We start from the raw sequence: 20,305 nt of genomic DNA on the forward strand, positions 1-20,305 counted from the left end.
TTGCATATCCAAGTACGCTCCCAATTTGCCAATCCCAGTACACTCCCACTGGCAATTCTTGTATTCTTGCAGTTCGCACAATATGCTCATTGTACCAACTTTACCAATCAAGTAGCAAACACTTACTTTGCATAATGCAATAATATTCTCAATTTGCACAATCCCATTAGCTATTTTACTATGTTTGATTGCCCATCCTAGAATACTTCGAATTTGTCCAGCCCTAATCCTCAGTGTGACAATCCTAGGCTCAGAGTTTTACACATTCACATTAAACAACCAGCATATATAACAGTACACTGCAAGTCTGCTGGATGCTAGTATGCTCTCAGATTTACAATCCCAGTACAGTCCCAGTTTGACTATAAAGGTTTGCATAAACCAAGCGTACTGTGCTATATAATCTCAATGTTTCCAGTTTACATAATATTCAGTACATGTCTAGTTGAAAACCATTATTTTGCAGTATGCACAATGCCAATGGGTTCTTACCCTTCCAATCCAGTTTGCAGTTACATTATACCTTGTTTGCAGTTGAATAATTCCAGTACATTCCCAGTTTAACAGCCCCAGTTCAATTCCAGTTTGCACAATTCCAGTATATTTACAGTTTTGAAAGTCTGCAGATTCCTAGTACACTATTTATTACCACTCTACTCAAGATTTGCTAATTCCTACATAGATTCCATTTCCTTAATCTGTAAGGGTGTTTGATGGAGGAAGCCGACACAAAGGTGGCTTGTTGGTGGTTATAGACTTATTTGTGCTGAAAAAATTCCTCACTATTCCCATCTTCTAAGGGGGTTTCCCTGCCTCAAAACTAAAAAAAAAGGATTTGTGAATGTCTGTCAAAATCAAACTCCCCCATCCTGTGTCACAACCAATTTACACTACTACTAAAGAATAATCCAACAGAAAGTTCCTTCTCTAGGAGAATGTCTCCCTTCTCCCGATATTCGGATAGTGTAATGTTCTCTTGCAACAAGAATGCCAGGGAGAAGGGCTACCTTCCTCAGACTTACGAGACCCACAGTTACACAACTCCTTGTCCTAGGCCACGAGAATTACTCCCTTCTCCTGGTATTGGTCTGTACAGGTCACAGTAAGGCCAGGGGGAATTACTCCATTCCCCTTGCGTCTCTAGAGTATGTTCCAATGGCGTTCGCCTCTGCTCCAGGAGAATGACTCCCTTCTCGTGGTGTCTAAAAAGCTCTTTCTCGCGGCCTTCAGCTTGTTGTGCACTTTGCCACCCTGACTTAGTGTTAGCAAAGTCCTAAATCCTTTGTTGGTGTTCAATGGGCTTATCTTGGACACTCTGGTGAGGAAGTTATCCTCAGATACCCAGTTCACTTGTGTTGGGGTGCCAGACTCTTCACTGGTGGTCTGTGGGTTTGCCGTTGCCACTGTAATGAGGAGGCTCTCCTCGGATGCCTGGTTAGCAATGTTAGGTCCCCGACCCGTCTCTAGTGGTCAGTGGGCTTATTGTTGCCACTGCGATGAGGAAGCTGTCTTCGGATGCTAGGTACACAATTGTTAGGCTCCACAACCTTCTCTACTACCCCAGATTCCCCTCCATGTCACTTGTACCTCCGGTTACTTTCTGAGGAACTGTATTACGCCACCGGGACTTCCTGGGACTGGGGTTTCATCTCTCCAATTCTTCTGACTTCTCTCTTCGGCTTTTACAGCACCGCAGTTGCTCCACACTCTGCTGCTCGACGCTCTTCTATCCTGCTTCACGTTTGGGTCCGCTCCAGATGGACCCACGGACAACTCCCTTTTTGCCTCGCCAGCATCCTCTGGTCTTCTGGGACTATGGTCTACCAACGTTTGAAACACTCGCTGGTTTCCACACCGGTTGCCTCTCACGGCTGGGCTTGACAGGTTGTTAGCCCATTGTCTATTCTTATACAATGTTGCAAGTCCCGCCCTGGCGGATTGCCAAAGTCCTTTGTTTCTATTGACAACATGATCTTCATGCCTCCTCAGGGCCACCTCGTACCAGTACTAGCACAGTCAGTGATCTTCAGGTCTTCTGTGCTCTTCTTTGTCCTAGTACTTTCTGCTTTAGCTATATTCCATGTTTTACAAACATACATAGGATTACTCTCAATGAAATGGCTCAAATTGGAGAGGGGTGCTAGGGAATATTACAGAATGGCATTACTCAATGGGCTGCACCCTAGGTGATCGTCCATGCACCAGGGGGGGGGGGGTGCCACCTCATAAGGTCTGCCTGCATTAAACCACCCCTATGGGACTATTGAGTAGTGGCCTGTTAGGCAAGATTATATGCACTACCCTGTGGGAGATTGCACCAGCCCTGTCCAGTCCTCTTGGCAATAGTTAACCCAACATTTGGTATAAGCATGTACTACACAAGTTGGTAGAGTGACTGAGCAGCCAGGCTAATCTCAAGAGGAGTCAACGCGAGCTGTAGGGTTGCAGCCTAGAGTTTCACAGTGACAAGTATCCAAATAACACTTACACTCAAGGTTTCTTGATTAAACAAGTATTTATTAATTTAACAGTCAGTTGAATAAGCCTTCTTTAGAAGAGAGCAAATATGTAACACTTATAATATACTTCAATAATACACACTCTCAGTTTCAATAAATCAGTAGATACCCATTTGGGATGGCACATAGACACTCCCTACACCCTGAGGTGACTTAAATAACTAGGACACTGTGGACATTGAATATCACTGGTACATTTAGAGCAATATTGAGTGTGGTGTTAAAAGGAAAAGGTTAGGGAATAAAACAATGTTTAACAAATATTCTTAAGCATTCAAGTACTTTTGAATACCCAATGTAATGTAAATTAACCCTTTCCCAGCTACAAAGTAAAGAATGTATGACTTTTTGGAGGGACAGTTAAAGCACAAAGTCAGAGATTAGAAGAGTCTTTTAGGAAGCCATGACTGCCAATGTCACTTGAGCAAAGTCTAGGAGAGCTGAAGCACTTCTTGAAGGTAAGTACAAAGTCTTGCACAATGTTTTAGAAATCTTTGTAGAAAATGAAATCACTGTTGGCCCACAAGCTGGGAGGCTTGGTAAGGGCAAAGTTGCAAGCAACTCTACAAAAGGCAGCCAAGACAAGTCTCAACTGAGAACTAGCAAGACTACATGACAAGAGGCAAGCACCTCTTAGTTCACAGTACCTTAGGTCTGAAGAAATTGGTTCCAGCTGGCTTCTGTTCCAGTTGTAGGTCCTGCAGATCCTGTTCCTGGGCCTCAGTCGTGCGGACAAGAGGGAGGACGTCTGGGGACTCCTGAACTACAGTTCGAAGGTCGGCGGCAACAATGGGCAAATTTCAGATCAGCGGCACTTCGCGGTGTCAGCTTTCACGAACAGCACCATTGCGGTTCTCAGATACCTTATGGGCTTTCCTCGCATCTGGGGTCCAGCACTCTGTTGAGGTGGCTCAGGCTTGGTCAGTCAAGCTTCATGGGAGTCCAGAGGATCTTCCTGGACCTCGGGTCCGACTTAAAGACGGGACACTCGATCCTGCTGTTCCACTCCCTGACAGTCGGTTCCTGCAGCAGCAATGGAAGTACAGCCAGCTCAGAGGATTTCCAGATGAGTTCATCTTGGGGTCGATTGGTCCCACCAACCCAAACGGAGAAGTCGTCCTTTGCAGGGCTTCTATAGTGGAGGCGCATTCAGAGCTTCAGAGCTTCAGCACTGCAGCGGGGCTTCACCAGGCAAACCAACGGTCCAGGAGTTGCTGCAGGCATCACTTCCAAGTTCTTCTTCGGATTCCTTCGTCCAACGGTCGACTGTCTTCTGTCTAAAAGACCTCACCTTTTATGCAGGTTCTTACTATTCGTTCACAGCCTAGCTGACACTCAAGCAGCAGGGTGGCTGTCCTCCAAGGAGAGACAGCCAGCCAATCACCTTTGGGTGCATTTCTGTAACCAAGGGGATTAAGCACAGGGAGTTTCAGGCACCGCCCTCACCTCCTGCCCTGCCAGACACGCTGGTGCCAGAGGCGGGCTTCACTCGTGCAAAGGGACCAAACACCTGGTTTGGCACGCAGAGTAAATCTCAAGAAGGACCTTTCCAACAAGAAATGGCGAACAAAAAAAACAAAAACAAAAGACCACGGCCATTTTGATGGGCACCCTTGGGTGCTTTACTGCAGCTGCAATTGCAGCCCGCGGTAGAAACACAATGGTAGTAAAAAGTAAACCACTGCCACCAGCCCATTAATTGTAGAAAGGGTAACACAAAAATGTTACATGAGAAACTAGACAAATGGGATACTAAGTAACCCCTCCAGCACCCAGATAGCGTGTGCTGGGTCTAGAAAGTTATAAATGTTACAAATGTAAGTAAAGTCAATTTCACTTCACTTCTCTTGGAGACAGTAGTTTAACCAAGAGAAGGTATTAAACATTTGGGTAATCTGTGCTGTGTGTCACAATGTAAAGATGCCTATGGAGTTTGTCAGACTCCAAAGTCAAAAGAAACACAGAGTCCAAATCACAGAAAAATACATGAGAGCAGTGGGAAAAAGGTCTCGCTCTCTCCAGGTTCGAAATTAAAAGTCCTAAAGTCCAGCAAAATTGCTGGGGGTTTCTAAGGTAGAAGGGAATTAGCCAATTTCTGAGAACTCTCCCTAACATGGCCGCACCGTCATAGCTTCATGAAAAAGGACTCCCTGTTGGGGAGAAGTCACGACACCTGGCGAATTATCACAAATCCCAGTATACCCGCACATTGGAAATGTGGGTATACTCACTTTAAAAAGTTCAAGTTTAGCTCATTTCAATCCATAGCAATATAGTCCCAATTAACCCAAATCCATCATATCCTCGGTTTCACAATACCAGGATGCTCCAAGTCTGCAGAATCACAGAAAACATCTTGTTTAAACAGAAACAGGTATTTCCTTTACTGCAGGCCAGAATCCAACTATAACAGTAGTCATATAAATGCAGGGATGCTCCCAGTTCGACAACCTTATTATATTGCCAGTTTGAGCATTACCAGTCAATGCTCATCTACTTTGAGAATTACATTTTACTCCAGAGCTTTGTCAAATCCTTGTTTGAGTTGAAAAGCACGTCAGTGGACATCTTGTAGTCGGGAGTGATTATAAAGAATTTGAAATAAAATTGCTTTCTAAACTTTTGCAATTAACTTCACCACACCAAACTTCACTACCCCCGAGATCAAGCCCTTTCCCTGATTGATAGTCCAGTATATTTACAGTTCAAGGTTAAAATTGGAATGCATGTAACATGAGCTTTAGATAGCTCCTGGTTTTGCAAATTTCCGCTTAAGCAGGAGTTACTCAACAGGACCTGGCGCAATTAAAGTCTGAAACAAGTTCCGAACTGGGTACGTTTATTGGAGGACTAAGGAATCAAAATCAGCATGCAAGTAGGTTAAAAGAAATGAAGAGATTGAAACATGATACTTTGTTTTTCAATTTAACAGTGGGGGAATAGCCTCTCTGCAGTGCCTAATAGATGGTGAAACTTTCTTTTTCCCCCAGCCTGCATCCAAAAATGCACACACCATATTCCCTGCTTTCTACTGCTAGATTTCTTTTGTTCACTTCCTTCCTGTTTTTTTATTACACTCAGTCTCTTGCCATGTTGCTTTACATTTCTTCACTTTCTCTTTAGATTGCCATTTCTTTCCTGTTAATAATTCTGTCTAGCTGCTTCTGCCACTACATCAGTTTGTTACTACATCAGTGACTCTTTACTGTAACACTGTGATCTCAGCCACCTCTTTTTCTGTAATGCCACCTCGCTCACGTTCGCTCACGGTGCAGAATGAGAAGCTAATACGAAGGGTGCCACAAATCTAAATTCCACAAATCAGTTGCCATTGTGCTTCAAATATCGAGATGTTATCTAATGCACCGTCTATGCAAATTTACAAGCACATTGGTATACTTGTATGGCACCATTTGCCTTGCAGAGCCAAACGTAGCTCCTGTTAACTGGTTGTTGTCAAGCCAACCAGGCTCCTCTAGGCTATACCTAGGTGCTCCCCTCAATTTCGACTGTTTTGGCCAGTTTTAAAAATCCAGTTGGCAGAATCCCTGCATACCCACATTTTATTGTGAAACTATCCCAGTATACTACAAGTTCACAATTACAAAATTATAGTACTTTCCCAGTTTAGTATTACACAATTTTAGCATATACCAACTGCAGTTTGCAAAATGCTAGTATAATTCAATTCCACTTAATTCCAGTGTACTGCAAGTTTGCTAATCCTAGTATTCTCCCACTTTGATAACTGGGAACATACTGAGATTTTTCCAACTCCCACTCCCCATAGTATATCCCCAACTTGGCACACCTGAACATTCCCCAGTCATAACAATTGAGGTCACCCCCAGTTTGCAAACCCCAGTATATAAACAGTTTGCAAAATCCTAGCATTGCTCGTGTTTGAGAACACCACATGGACGGAAAAATGCAAATCCGGTCCCAAATACAATACCTCTGTTTCTTGCAGCACAAGCTATTAAGACACAAGCAGGACCCACCACAGGAAGAGAGGGGAGGGAGAAACTGACAACTGCCCAGCTGTTAGCAGTTAAAATTATGTATGAATAAGAACAAATATAATTATCTACACTATATAGGCGCAGGCTGCACATGTGGAATTCATAAGGATAAGAAATGACCGATGAAATCTCATAACCCATATACGTAGGGGCCCTACAGAGAATGCCAATTGCCTTAGATTACACATTCAGTGGTTTTTGGCCAACCACCACCAATGGATCGTGATGTGCAGAGCGTGAATCCATACTGGTGGGTAGGGAGGAAGGAACATGTCAGGGAGCTAAATAAAGCGGATCATTTACATTTCTGCAGATGCTCCTTATTCACCTCTGCTCGTCGTCTCCTCAAAGTCTCCTGCTTTTTGCTTCTCCGCTCCAGCTCCTTTACCAACTCCGTGCACTCAGTAAGAAGGTCGGCCTCCTCCACGCTCCGTCCATCAATCGGCTTCTTCAGGATCTGTGAAACCTGCAGAGACGGGAAGGAGTAAATGGATCAGGATTAGGACAGGCAGCAATTATGTTAGAGGGTGATTTATACTATGAAAATGAATATGTTCCACTTCAAAACAAAGGATAGTTATAAGCAAGGTGAAATGCTGTACACCTTCCAGGCATGTAGATATCCGTCACCAATGTTCTCTGATGTATAAAGCCACTTTCAAACAGTTCATGGGTAGGGGTCCGTTTTACCTAAAAGTTATAAGAACTGGAACATTTATATATGCAGCATATAATGTAGAGCATGAAAAAGGAATATATATACATATATATATATTAGTGCAATAAATGTTGACTAAAATGTTTTAACTAGTAAAATAAAAATAGATCTGAGAACTGAAAATCACTGAACGTTTTTAAAAAAAAGTGGATGAATTGCCTGCTTGTGCAAATATTATGTTTGAATCAAGCAACCGTCAGATCTACTCTACCCATGTGGGTTCACCTACTTTTTAAAGTGTAAGCGCCTGCACAGCCTTTGAGATTACTTCAACAGGAAGAACACAAGCTCAAAAACGAAAGCCAGCACTCCAAACTCACAATCTTGTATAAGCAGTGCAAATGAGCAGTCTACCACAATTCAACCAAAACAGTAGCCTAAGTCAAATGCAGTGGTTGGCCGTGGTTAAAGTAGCCAAAATTTGGGAAATCATTGCTAAGTGGAAGAATGTGGTCAGGCAGCAGCAAGAACATCAATCTTGTTGCTACTCAGTGCCTGCAGTCTATGTGAAAATCCTCCTTATGACTGCTTAGCTGTCCCTTTGGACTAAACATCCCAAGCACATTCAGGCTTACGAAACATTTATATAATGCAGATTCTTCTAACACAATAGAATTACACTTATTAAACACACAATGCTAACATCCTTTATTACAAACGGCAAATAGTTTGAAAAACATGAAAACCACAGGTCTCTCTCTCGCTCTATTCAATCTCCCATTTCTCCGGCATGTGCTGGCCAATCAGTGTACTCGAGTACTCCCACATACATAACCCCCCAGGTAATTGACTTGCTGCTGCTGCATGGCCAATGCTCGTTCTTTGTTGATGGGCAGTGTGTACCAGTCGTCGTTAATATTCCCTCTAAGCTGTGCAGATGTGTGCTTGCCTGGCTGGGTGCCGCTCAGAAGAGTTTTAGCAGCGCACACAATTTCCACCTTCTCAAGAACTAACAAGGCACAAACCAGTGCAACTTCCTGCCATCTGCTTTGACTCTTCAAAAAAATAAATTCTCGATATTCTGGTCCAACCCATTTAAAATTACCCTACTATGCAAGCATGACCGTAAGAACCTAAAAACAGAATATACTGCGAGTGGTCAAAAATGTGAGGGGGTCAAGTTTGTTGAGAGTTCTTAACCTTTGCCATTTTATTAACAAAATAGTTTGCACAAACACCTCACTATCCCTACCCTAAAGAGGATTTCCCCGCCAATGCTAAACTAGAGAGGAACACTAACCAAGGGATATCTTACCCTCAGACGTCAACAATAATCAAAGTAAAAAGAACACATACAGCAATTCAAACCAACATATAGCAGAAGGCCTGATTCACAGTAGGATTAATGCCTTTGTCTTGGTTTGGATGAACCTCACCCTTCCCAAGATCCAAACAAGGGTGTTTCCAATTACAAAAACACACAAGCAAATCCTTGTCAACACAAAGTTCCAGTACTCAAATGCAAAAAGTTCTGTTGCTTCAACAAAGTACTTTGAAAAAGTCCTAAACTCTCACTCCTCCTAGAATAACTGTTTCATCTTTCTGGGAACAACAAATAATCTGGCCAGAGTCGTTTACCACATTTCTTAAGTGCATAAAGAATTGCAACTTTCCTTCAGCCAGCTTCCACAACTCTCCGGCAACAATCAGAACTCAATATGCTGTACGCTTAGTACTAATCTTCAGCACTTGCACCTTTTACTACCACCTGGCTTATCCTCATATCTATGTGATAACTGCACGCCTGTAATACTGCTGACGAAAAAGTCAACGACCATTACAGCGTAGCGCAATGATCAGATAGACCACTGTGGCCCGCATCCCCCCGAACCTCCTCCCCACCCTGGTCACTTACCTTAACGGTGGCACATACAGAAGTGTGCCACCGACTTCCCTCGATCCCTACAGCGTCAGTTCCGGTACTGGCGCTGTAGGGTCGTATTCTTTCAGGGTTTCTGTACACTTTTGTGTCCCCCGCACTCCATTTAACATACGCGGGGGACACCCCTGCAACCCTGCTTCCCTTAGTCGCAGTAATGGGGGGTGGGGTCTGCATTTTTTCAATGAGCAAAGGCGCGGTTTCTGTACCAGGTGACCTTATGTGGTCACAGTACTGGTACGATTCGTTATCCTCTCACCACGGGTACGCTGCCCGTCTACCTTTTTGCACAACACTAGAGAAAAGTGCTTCATAACTTTCCATTTTAGAAGAACGACGTCATCAGTTTTTCTTAGTATCAACATGCAGCTTTTAGGGAATAGAACATTCACTCTACAAACAATGCTCATCTCCCTCTGGACAAATTCTTCCTGAAAGGCAGCTTGTTTGGCACCTTTCTCCCGCTTCTGCACCAATGTTTAAACAGTAGCCAAGATAGCCACAAGGAAAGTCTATCTTGGTTTTGGCAATGTGAGTTTAGATTATTCTAGCTTAGATTAGCACATTCATTTCACCATAGAAATAGCGCTTCCTACAAACCTTGGGGTTTTGATTACTCCCCTCTGGCTTTTGGCAATGCTTGATGTTATTCCTTAACCCAGCTTTCGCTCTCTTTTGGCTTTGGCATTAGTTGGTATTCTCACTGGGTTGTCGTGATTACAAAATCTCACAAAAGGTACAACACTGCTACTTTGTTTCATTAGCTGCCATCTTTGTGGTTTTATAATAGTTCGTTATTCTATGAAAATGCTTTGGTCATGCGCACAGAAGCAGCACGGCTGACCTGACATACGCGAACAGCACTCGAGCACTCGGGTACCACTTGCAAGTGGGGAACACACCAGGTAAGCCACTCTCGCTCTGTGCTCGCTGGCCGTTGGCTTCTGTGGCTCTCCTGGACTCACCAAACCATTTCTGCCGCCACACCAACTCAGAGCTTCCCAAGCTCCTGCAAACTCTATGGCGACCCAGTCAAGTCATCAGAGATTCCTCAGCTGACTTTCTGCTGCACCACCTGAGCACAGGGTTCGGGGAGGGAACAAACCTCTAAGGACCCTCAGTGGTCCGGGTATCTTCTCGCTCTATTAATCCCGCCTCCACCTGCATACACGGCCCACACAGCAAACACTGCTGCCTCTGCAACTCTGACCTTTTCAGCTTTTCTGCCTCTGCAACTCTGACCTTTTCAGCTTTTCTCTCACCTGCACCTGAGGGGGCCATTTATACCTCCCAACCTCCCTCAGGTGTGTTTGGGTCATTTAAGTTAATTAGATGACCACTACAACTTGGTTCCTCTGCATCCCTCTTCCTCGTCCCAGTACTAAGGGAATAACAAAATGAATGTTCTTAACGATTTCTGCTTTGCAATAAGCCATCAAGAATTTCCCTTTCTTCCTGACATGTTTCCTCCCCCATGTGATCCTCCCGTAGACCACCAGCCCCAGGGTCAGGATCAGAAAGCAGCTGTCCTACCATGGCAACATGAGGAAGGTCTCAGGTCGGGATATGGGGTGTGGGGAAGAAATCATTACTGATTTACCACAATACTCTCTAGAGGTTAAAAACTAATGTGAAAATATGGCTCCATGAGTAGCATATCTAACGAAGATATACCCACATACATGAACCAAATGACCTCTCCCCCAATCCATGGCGCCAATACAGGACTACCACACTACCTTGTGACTAACTTCCGCCCCAGGCCACATTTAACTATTAACGGACAAACTTGGATCTGTGTAGCTTGGCTCGGAAATAATTTACCAGACGTGTATCTATGTCCACTTGTTTTATGTTTGTTGCAATATGAATAATGTACAAGCACCAGAACTTCTTTTGCTCATGATGCCTTGGAATAGCGCGACTCTCACTATGTAAAGAAACTGTCCACTGAAATATCAGATATTAACTGCAAGTAAACGGGCTACTTGGATGTGTAACATCCTCCCATGCTTACTATTCTTTACATATCTCACAGACACTTTGAAGCAGTACCCTTGCAAGTTAACCAAATATAAAACTCAAATACAATTTGCCCTCCAAGGATTTTGAATAGGCAAATGTCATACTTAAGCATTACTGACATCGCCCTATATGTGGAGAGCAATATTGCAATTTATTTTACTTGGCCTACAAGGGCCTGTGGATATGGAATATTCCTGGCACAACTCATGCATAGCGTTAGGGCAGGGATCTGCAAACTTTGGCTCTCCAGATGTTTTGGACTACAACACACATTTGCTTTATCTGGCATAGTCAGTGATGGGACTTGTAGTGAAAATCATCTGGAGAGCCTCAGGTTTCATAAGTCTGCATTAGGGCAACAGATATTCAGACAGATGCAAGGCTTCTCATACTCTGCATCTTTTTTCAGGTTTTCCTCATTTGGCATAGACCACGACACAGGATATGGAACTCTCTGCTATACAAAAATGGTTTCACAGAGCACTTGTATAATCCTAATATCATGATGGGGGAATGTTGAAAATCTTCTCTGCACTGCACAACAATGGCGTATATGCAGACTCATGACATTCTTAAACTGCCATAATATCACAGCAAAGCTTTACATGTTCTGCTTGCAAAGCATTGTGGGTATGCAAATATCCCGGCAAGTGTTTTACTGCTACAATCCCTTACTTTTTCCAGAGCCTTGCCAACTTTTCAGCAGTACAGTAAAGTGAAAGAAATGTGTTTGTTTGCATAAAATTTTGGAATCTCTTACCAGCATATACACCTACACCTTTATTTCCTCAGCTCAGCTGTTGAGTGCTTTTCAATATAACGTTTGCATCTAGTGCCTTCAGCCTCCCCATTCTGCTTGTTAAACTTTTAACAGTCAACTGGAGAAGAAAGGGTCCTAGTTAAGGAAGAAGGCACTCCGTCCGAGCATTACTGCTAGTAGGCTTCTATTGTACATGATATCCCAATTTTCGTTGGGATTATTTTTACTCCCTCTTTTTTGTTGGGTGCATTTTCCGGTTTTAAAGAAGTAAGAATTGGTGGTGTTCGTCCCGCGTAGCCGTAAGGCTGTATTTGACCAATTGTTGTCGCAGCTTTGATCACAGGACAATGCAATGTTAATAGTAAATCGGTGGGACAGGAATTCTGAACATCATACTCTCTGGTGCAGTTATTCGGATGCACTTATCCTGACACGAATTCTGAAAGGCATGTTTCTCCGGGCCCATGAATTACTTAAAGTGGCACATGAACTCTTATTGGCATGTTTTCTGGCACATGCCTTTTAGTTGCCATTATTCCATCTCGCAAATAACGTATCATGTCTGAATTTTTTGCCAGCCAGATCAGTTACTGTACGTTTCCTTCCATTTTTATGGACCCCCAAACTTATTGCTTTTATTTTTGATCCTGACCTATATTTTTCACAGTGCAGTGAAGCCTTAATCTTCTCTACACTGTCTTTTGCTCATCTGTTATGGGAAAACAGACATGTCCTTCACGCTGTCAGTACTGAAAACATGGTTTCCCATAGTAATATAGTTCCTTTCTTACTACTTTTAGTAACTTATTGTACAATGGAGTAAACATTTGTTTTTACCCTAGACTAACACTCCAAGGATTTTTGGTTACTCTAGGTGTGCTAAATGGACAAGCTGGTGGCAGCAGAGACTTTTTACCATTTTTTGGTGCTTTTAGTTTTAGCCTTACCGCGTTTGGCTACTAGCTGTGGCTAGTGACCAAACATGAATTACCAAATACCCAATACACATACTACAACTAGCTGATTAACTCAAAGAAGAGCAGTGAATGATACATTAAAAACGCTATGCTCCAGCTAGACTGTTAATAAGATGTGTGCTTTGCACTAAATTGCATTGGTATCTCTGTATATGTCGCATCTGAGAAGGGTACCAGTGTTAATTATTTTTGTCTATGTGCTTGTGTACAGCGCTACAGTTTTGTTTTCAATATTTGTTTCTATGTTCTTTTTGTCACATGCATCTCACATAATTTCATGTGTACAACAATTGCTTCAAGTTTCTCTCTGCTAGATTAAATTAGAATTGTGTGTAATAAATGTGAATTTGATACACATTCTAGAGTCACAGTGCTGTTTGTCTTGTTCCAAATAGATACAGCACAAGCACCAGGATTTGCAAGACGTATTAAGTAAGAGTACCTTAAGCCCACAATAATCCACACTTACAGTGATTCAGCTCACTGCCAAGAATCTCATGCTTTTCCTGGCGGGACAATATTTTTGCATTTAGTGACCAAACATGTACATGCCACAAGGTTTTTCGCTTGTCCTTTGGCCTAATTGTTTTTTTTAGCCTTCTTCCTCGACTGTTAAGTCAGGAAAATCCTTATATGCCCTTTCAGTGCCCGGGAAAGCAGAGGCTTTTGGCAGTCTACTGGAGGCTTGCTGGCAGGATGTGGGCTGGTACAGTCTGGTCCCAATCCAAACTAGTTTCAGTGTGTCTGAGTGTTATACATGAGTGTTCCCACCATTGGCCCTGATTGGACCACTGATGGGGCGTGTGGGGGGGCCCCTGCACCCATTTTGGAGAGATCCTGGAGTAACCTGAAGGAGGAGTCCTGTCCAGCTGTGAGACCCGTGAGGAGACCGGAGACCAATCTGAAGGAGGCCTGGCGACCAACTTCTGCTGCTGTCCTAAAAAAGCCCTGTCTTGCTATTGTTCTTCAGCAGTCCTGCGGAGGAGCTGTGACCCGTGGAGTGGAGGAACATCCATTTCCGACATCTGCTCGATACCCTGCAAAGAAGAGCTTTCGTAAGTGTACTGGGACTGCCCTGTGGCTGACCAGCTGGCTACCGTGCTGCCGACGTCGCCGTTCCACGTTGAGGCCTGGAACTTGGGGGATCCTCAGCTTGTCCTAAAAGACTTACCTCAGCGGAGTTTCAGAGTCCTAGCGTCAAGGGGACCCAAGATAGGAGGGAAGGTCAATGCAACAAGCGAGTCCATTTGCGTCGCTGTGCTACGGTGACCACCATTCGAAACAGCTTACTTGGGTAGAGTCCAGTCCTGAGAGGGATCCCGCATCGTGTTTTTCTGCATTCTTCATCCGAGAGTCCTTGAACCAGCAAAAGACACCGACTGAGAGCTGCTCAACCCTGCAACCCCTGCGAATCAAGGACTTAGGCCAACGGTGGGAAAAGCAACCTCGGACCAGTAGTGCATAAAGTAATCTGTACTTTCTTTTACAGGGGGTTGATTTGTATTATGCCCTACTCTAGTGACTGTATACATGTAATCTATTATAAATGTTGTGTGATATTTCTGCCTGTTAGTAGTCATTTTTCATAGAGTTGTTTGACCATAAATAAATAACTATTTGTATTCATACTGTCTAAGTGTAATTTGTGATTCCCATTGTGTGTACTCTTTGTGGACCCTTTACAAGCTCATCACCTCTTGAGACTTGAGCCTAGATCTCTCGTCACTGCTACCTGAAACTGGTTTGGCCACAGCTCACAGAGTTGTCCCTGTCACAATATAGGTTGGCCTTCTATACATCTGTCCACCAGGCCAGAGTATAGAAAAATCAGTCCTAACAGTTTAAGCAATATTTGTTTTGTATTAAACGTGAACGTTTTTTTCCAGAGGCATAAAAATACATTCATGCACGGTCTCCAAGCAGTGTTGACAAATGAATGGCCACAACTAAATCCATTGATTATGCAGAGTATACAATGCTTTATTAGTGCATACAATTACTTATGTTAGTTACTGTGGCAGACCTGGAAGTCTTGGACCAGTTGATGGGCTCCCTTCATAGTCACATAAAATATTCGTTTTTTAGCCTATATCTTTGACAGAAAGTGCTTAAAGATGCACATTTTACACAAGAATTGCAGTGGTTCGAGAGGGCGATATTCACTTTCCAAACCCTATTTAAAGAGGATAACTCACTCACTATGCATGCTCGCAAAGTGGCTTACCTAGTTAGTCATTTGTGCACATGGAATATAAGGTGAGCACGAAAGCCAACCACTCGCATAGAGAAAAATTATTAGAGGGAACATTGGTCGTGGTAAAACATAGGAACCCTGGAACTCCAGTTCAAAAAAGGAACAGAACTTAGAAAACCAAACAATAGTATGAACATGCCTTATTGGACAGGCGCATCTTGAAATGAAAGAGAAAATGCATGTAAATCTAAACAGGAGTATGGTCAGTGCGGAAGGAAAATACTGGTCTCCTTTTATTTAATAAAACTGTGATTTTATGCCACAATCCTGTTAGGAACAAATCAGCACTATAAGACAAGATCAGAGCTAATTTAAAGCTTATCAATCACTCTACTTACAGGATGTGTCACCCACTTGACAAAGGGCCTTGACAGTCGCATGCCCAGACCAGCCCTCAGGCTTAAGGAGATCCTTCAATCAAGCCACAGCCATGAAGGCTTCAAGATCCATGGTAGCCCTAAAGGAGTGGGACCCAAAACATGGTAGCTTTCAGGGACATAACTCACCAGACCCATATACCAAACGTGGCATATGAAGCTGGACCAGGAGGTGTACGAAAGACTACCAAAATATGAGGAGAGGTTTGAGAGTGGAGTGTTTACGTACAACTATCATATTTGGAAAGGTATGATACAAAATAGTGGCAGAATGGCACAATTCTACTTAAAATGTGAAAACAAATTCCACCGGCTATGAAACATTTCTTATGAACATCAAAAGACTTGAAATCAAACACCATCCCGGCCCACACCATCCAAAGAAGCCTTGTCAATTCCACAAGACCATTGTCCAGCCATTGCATGGAAAAGGACAAAACCACATACATATCCTACAGAGATGCATATTTAGAAATTTGAGGGACTTGCATTTCCAGGCCTCACATAAAGCATCTGACCAAGAAGAAAGGATTATCTATGTTATCTACGAGGGAATAGTCCACTGAAATGGCTGACTGTTAGGCAACATTGTGTGCAGTATCCTTTGGAAGGCTACAGCAACCTTGACCTCCTGGCAATAGGAACCCAACCTTTGGTATAAGTCTGTCTGTACTACACAGGTTTCACAGTGACAGTTATTCAAATAAACACTTACACTCAAGGTTTCTTGATTAAACAATTATTAATTTAACAGTCAGTTCAATAAGTCTTCTTCAGAAGGAGCAACACATGTAACAATTATAATACACTTCAAAACACACCCCGTTTCTCTAAATCAGATGATACCCATTAGGGATGGCACAAAGACACTTCCTACACCCCAAGGGACTTAAATAGTTAGGACACTGTGGACATTAATTTATCAGTGGTACATTTAGAGTAATACTGAGTTTGGGGTGCAAGATAGAGGAATAAAAACATAGGTTAACAAATAATTCATAACTGGTAAGTACTTTTAAAACCTTCCAATACAAAGTAAATTAACCATTTCCTGGAGGAGAGGCAAAAGTACAAGGTCAAAGGTAAGCCAAGTCTCTCAGGGAGCCAGGGCAGTCAATGTTAATTGAACAAAGTCTAGGGGACCTGAAGATCTTCTTTGCAGGTAAGTAAAAGTCTTGCACAGTCTTGCACAATGTTTTAGAAAGGTTTGTAGAAATAAGATTCACTAGAAGGGCCACTAGCTGGGAGGCTTGTGAGGGGCAACACTGCAAGCAACTCTGCACTGGCAACCAAGACAAGTCTCAAGTGAAAACAAGCAAGGCTACACAACAGGAGGTAAGTCCTCTTAGGTTTAAAAATACCTTTGGTTAGAAGAAATGGTTCGAGCTGGCTTCTGTTGATGTGTGGCTCTGCAGATTCTGCTGTTCTTGGGCCTTAGTCGTGGGGACAAGAGGGAGGACTTCTGGGGACACAATAGGAAGGTCAGCGGCAGCAAAGGTCAAATTTCAATTTAGCTGCACTTCGCGGTTTCAGCTCTTCGCGTCTATAGCAAATAGCAACACTGCAGTTCTCGGATACCACTTCAGACTTTCCTCACATCTGGAGTCCAGCACTCTGTTGAGGTGGCTCATGCTTGGTCAGTCCTGAAGTCCGGAGGATCTTCCTGGCGCTCGGTTCGACTTAAAAGCGATGCACTCGATCTGGTGTTCCTCTCCCTGGCACTTCAGTTTCAGCAGCAGCTCAAGTACAGCCAGCTCCTAGAGGATGTCCAGACGAGTTCACTTTGAGGTTGATTGGTCCCACCAATCCAAGGGGAGAAGTCGTTCTTGCAGGACTTCTCTAGTCGAAGCGAATTCAGAGCTTCAGCACAGCAGCAGGGTGTCAACGGGCAAACCAACTGTCCAGGAGTTGCAGCAGGCATCACTTCCAAGTTCTTCTTCGGATTCCTTCGCCCAGTGGTCGACTCTGCCTTCCAAGCCAAAAAGCCTCGCCTTTTATGCAGGTTTCTCCCATTCATTCCAGCTTAGCTGTCAATCACACAGCAGGATGGATGTCCTCCAAGGACAGCGAGCTGGCCAATCACCTCTGGGTGCATTGCTGTAACCAAGGGGATTAAGTACATGGAGTTTCGAGCCCCTCCAGCACTTCCTGCCCCTGCCAGACATATTGGAGCCAGAGGCGGGCTTCACTCGTGAATCCCGCCAAAGACAAAAAAAAAACTAAGGGACCAAACCTGGTTTGGCGCACAGAGTAAATATGGAACAAGTTACTTACCTGTAACTGTTGTTCTCCAGCATGGGTCTGGCATGGATTCACATGCTCATGAATATTCCCCGTCGTCAGGCTGGGAATCCTCGGTAAAGAAAAAAACAGTATCAGTTTCGTTTCTGATCTGTCTTTCGTAGTAATAACCAATCACTGGTCTCTGCGTCATACTGACCACAGCCAATGACTGCCCTCTACCTAAGCACCGCCTCTGGCAGCCATCTTCAGATTTGGAAGCATGTGAAGTGGCAGTATGACCAAGTGAAGAGCCGCAGAGGGGTAGGCGGGAGGGTTCGCATGTGAATCCATGCCAGACCCATGCTGGAGAACAACAGTTACAGGTAAGTAACTTGTTCCTTCTCCAGCATGGGGTCTGGCATGGATTCACATGCTCATGAATAAAGAATACATAGCAGTACACACATGCACAACCACGGGAGGTGGCAAAGGCTCAACATTAAGCATTACATCAAACTCAACATTAAGCATCTTACCTCCTCACCAGGCTCACCTCAGGCGAACAGGTTGCGCAGCACTGCTTGGCCGACCCTGGACTCCTCCCTGGAATCCCGATCGACGCAGTAGAATTTCGTGAAGGTGTGCGTCGACCTCCACGTAGCAGCCCTGCATATGTCCAGCAGGGGCACACCAGAAAGGAACGCCGTGGTAGCTGCGATCGCTCTGGTGGAATGGGCTCTCGGACGGCCAGGCAGCGGTCGGTTTCCCAACCGATGACAGTACATGATACAGCCGGAGAGCCATCTGGAAATGGAAGCCTTCGAGAGCCTTCCCCTGATTGACAGGTCCAAAGTTCACAAAGAGTTGTGACGTCTTCCGAAAACACTTCGTGCGGTCCACGTAGAACTTCAGCGCTCTAGCCACATCCAGCGAGTGCAAAGTCCTCTCAGCCGGCGACAAAGGCGACGGGAAGAACACAGGCAACACCAAGGGTTCGTTGAGATGGAAGTCCGACGGTACCTTGGGCATGAAGGAGGGGTGCGTCCTGAGCACTACCCTCGTGTCGTGAAAAGTCAAGTACGGGGCCTTGCAGGAAAGGGCCTGGATCTCTCCCACCCGTCGTGAGGAGGTGATGGCCACAAGAAACGCTGTTTTCCACGACAGAAACTTCAACGGGGCCGAGTGCAGAGGCTCGAACGGAGGTCCCATGAGCTTGGTCAGCACCACGTTGAGCTCCCACGCCGGGGCCGGAGCCTTCACCGGCGGGAACGATCTGAACAGCCCCTTCATGAACTCTTTCACCAGACGATGAGACCACAAGGACGTCCGGCCCGTGGTTCTGGTGTATCGGGAGATCGCAGCAAGATGAATCTTGATGGACGCGTGTGCCAGTCCAGCTTTGGCCAGCGTCAGCAGGTACGGCAGTACCTGGGGAGCCGTAATCCGTAGAGGGTTAATCTTCTGTGCGTGGCACCAGACAGAGAACCTCTTCCATTTGTGTCCGTAGCATTTAAGAGTCGAGGACGCCCTGGCCTTTGCAAGAACCTCTCTGCAGTCGGCCGGTATGTCGTATCCTCCAAACTCTAGCGCTGCAGGAGCCAGGCCTGCAAGTTCAGCGATTTCGGGTCGTGGTGGAGGATGCCGCCTCCTTCCCTGGAGAGTAGATCCGCGTCCACCGGCAGCTTGATTGGCGGGGACGCTGACAAGTCCAGAAGGTCCGGGAACCATATCTGCCTCGGCCACGCAGGTGCGACGAGGATCATCCTGCACCGTGACCTCGTGAGCTGGTTGACGAGCCGGATTAGCAGTGGCAAAGGAGGGAACGCGTAGAGGAACAGGCCCTCCCAGGGGAACGAGAAAGCATCGCCCATGCTCCTCGCCTGGGGAAACCTGCTGGCGAACCTCCGGCACTTGGAGTTCGTCGCCGTCGCGAACAGGTCGATCTGGGGTGTGCCCCACCGTCGGAAGAGGCGATCCACTAGATCCTGCCGTAGTTCCCACTCGTGGCACGAGCGCAGCTCCCTGCTGAGTGAGTCGGCGATGGTGTTTTTTATCCCTGCCAGATGAAACGGCACCAGAAACATCCTTTGGGCGACGGCCCAATGCCACAGGTCCTGCGCCTCCTTGGACAGTGCTGGGGACCTGGTTCCGCCCTGTTTCTTGATGTAAAACATGGTGGTGGTGTTGTCGGTGAAGATCCTCACCACCTTGCCCTTGAGGGACGGAAGGAAGGACCTGAGGGCCCAGAACACTGCACGGAGCTCCAGGACGTTGATATGGAGGGACTTCTCCGTCGGGAGCCAAAGGCCTCTCGCGTGCAGATTTTCGGTGTGCGCTCCCCACCCTTCCAGGGAGGCATCCGTGGTCACTGTCTCCTGGTGGTCTGGGGTCTGGAAGTCCATGCCCGCCGTCAGATGCGCGCCGATGCCCCACCACTGGACCGCTCGGCGGAAACTCTCGTCGAGTGTGATCCTCTCCTCGAAGCCGCCCGTCGTTTGGATCCAGCGCGCGTCCAGGAACTCCTGCAACGGGCGCATCCGGAGCCTGCACA

General features: G+C 45.2%; 1 protein-coding gene across 2 annotated transcripts in view; it reads right to left on the reverse strand.

Moving 5' to 3' along the window:
- Positions 1 to 20,305, reverse strand: part of SIRT7 (sirtuin 7) — a 421,359-nt gene that overhangs the window by 361,648 nt on the left and 39,406 nt on the right. For both annotated transcript variants that reach the window (XM_069655301.1, XM_069655302.1), the window contains exon 2: positions 6,870 to 7,007. In XM_069655301.1, coding sequence (XP_069511402.1) covers positions 6,870 to 7,007 — 138 coding nt within the window. The remainder of the gene's footprint in view (positions 1 to 6,869; positions 7,008 to 20,305) is intronic.

This window comes from Ambystoma mexicanum, chromosome 3q, assembly GCF_040938575.1.
Source record: "Ambystoma mexicanum isolate Mex_15411 chromosome 3q, UKY_AmexF1_1, whole genome shotgun sequence".
Classification (NCBI taxonomy): domain Eukaryota; kingdom Metazoa; phylum Chordata; class Amphibia; order Caudata; family Ambystomatidae; genus Ambystoma; species Ambystoma mexicanum.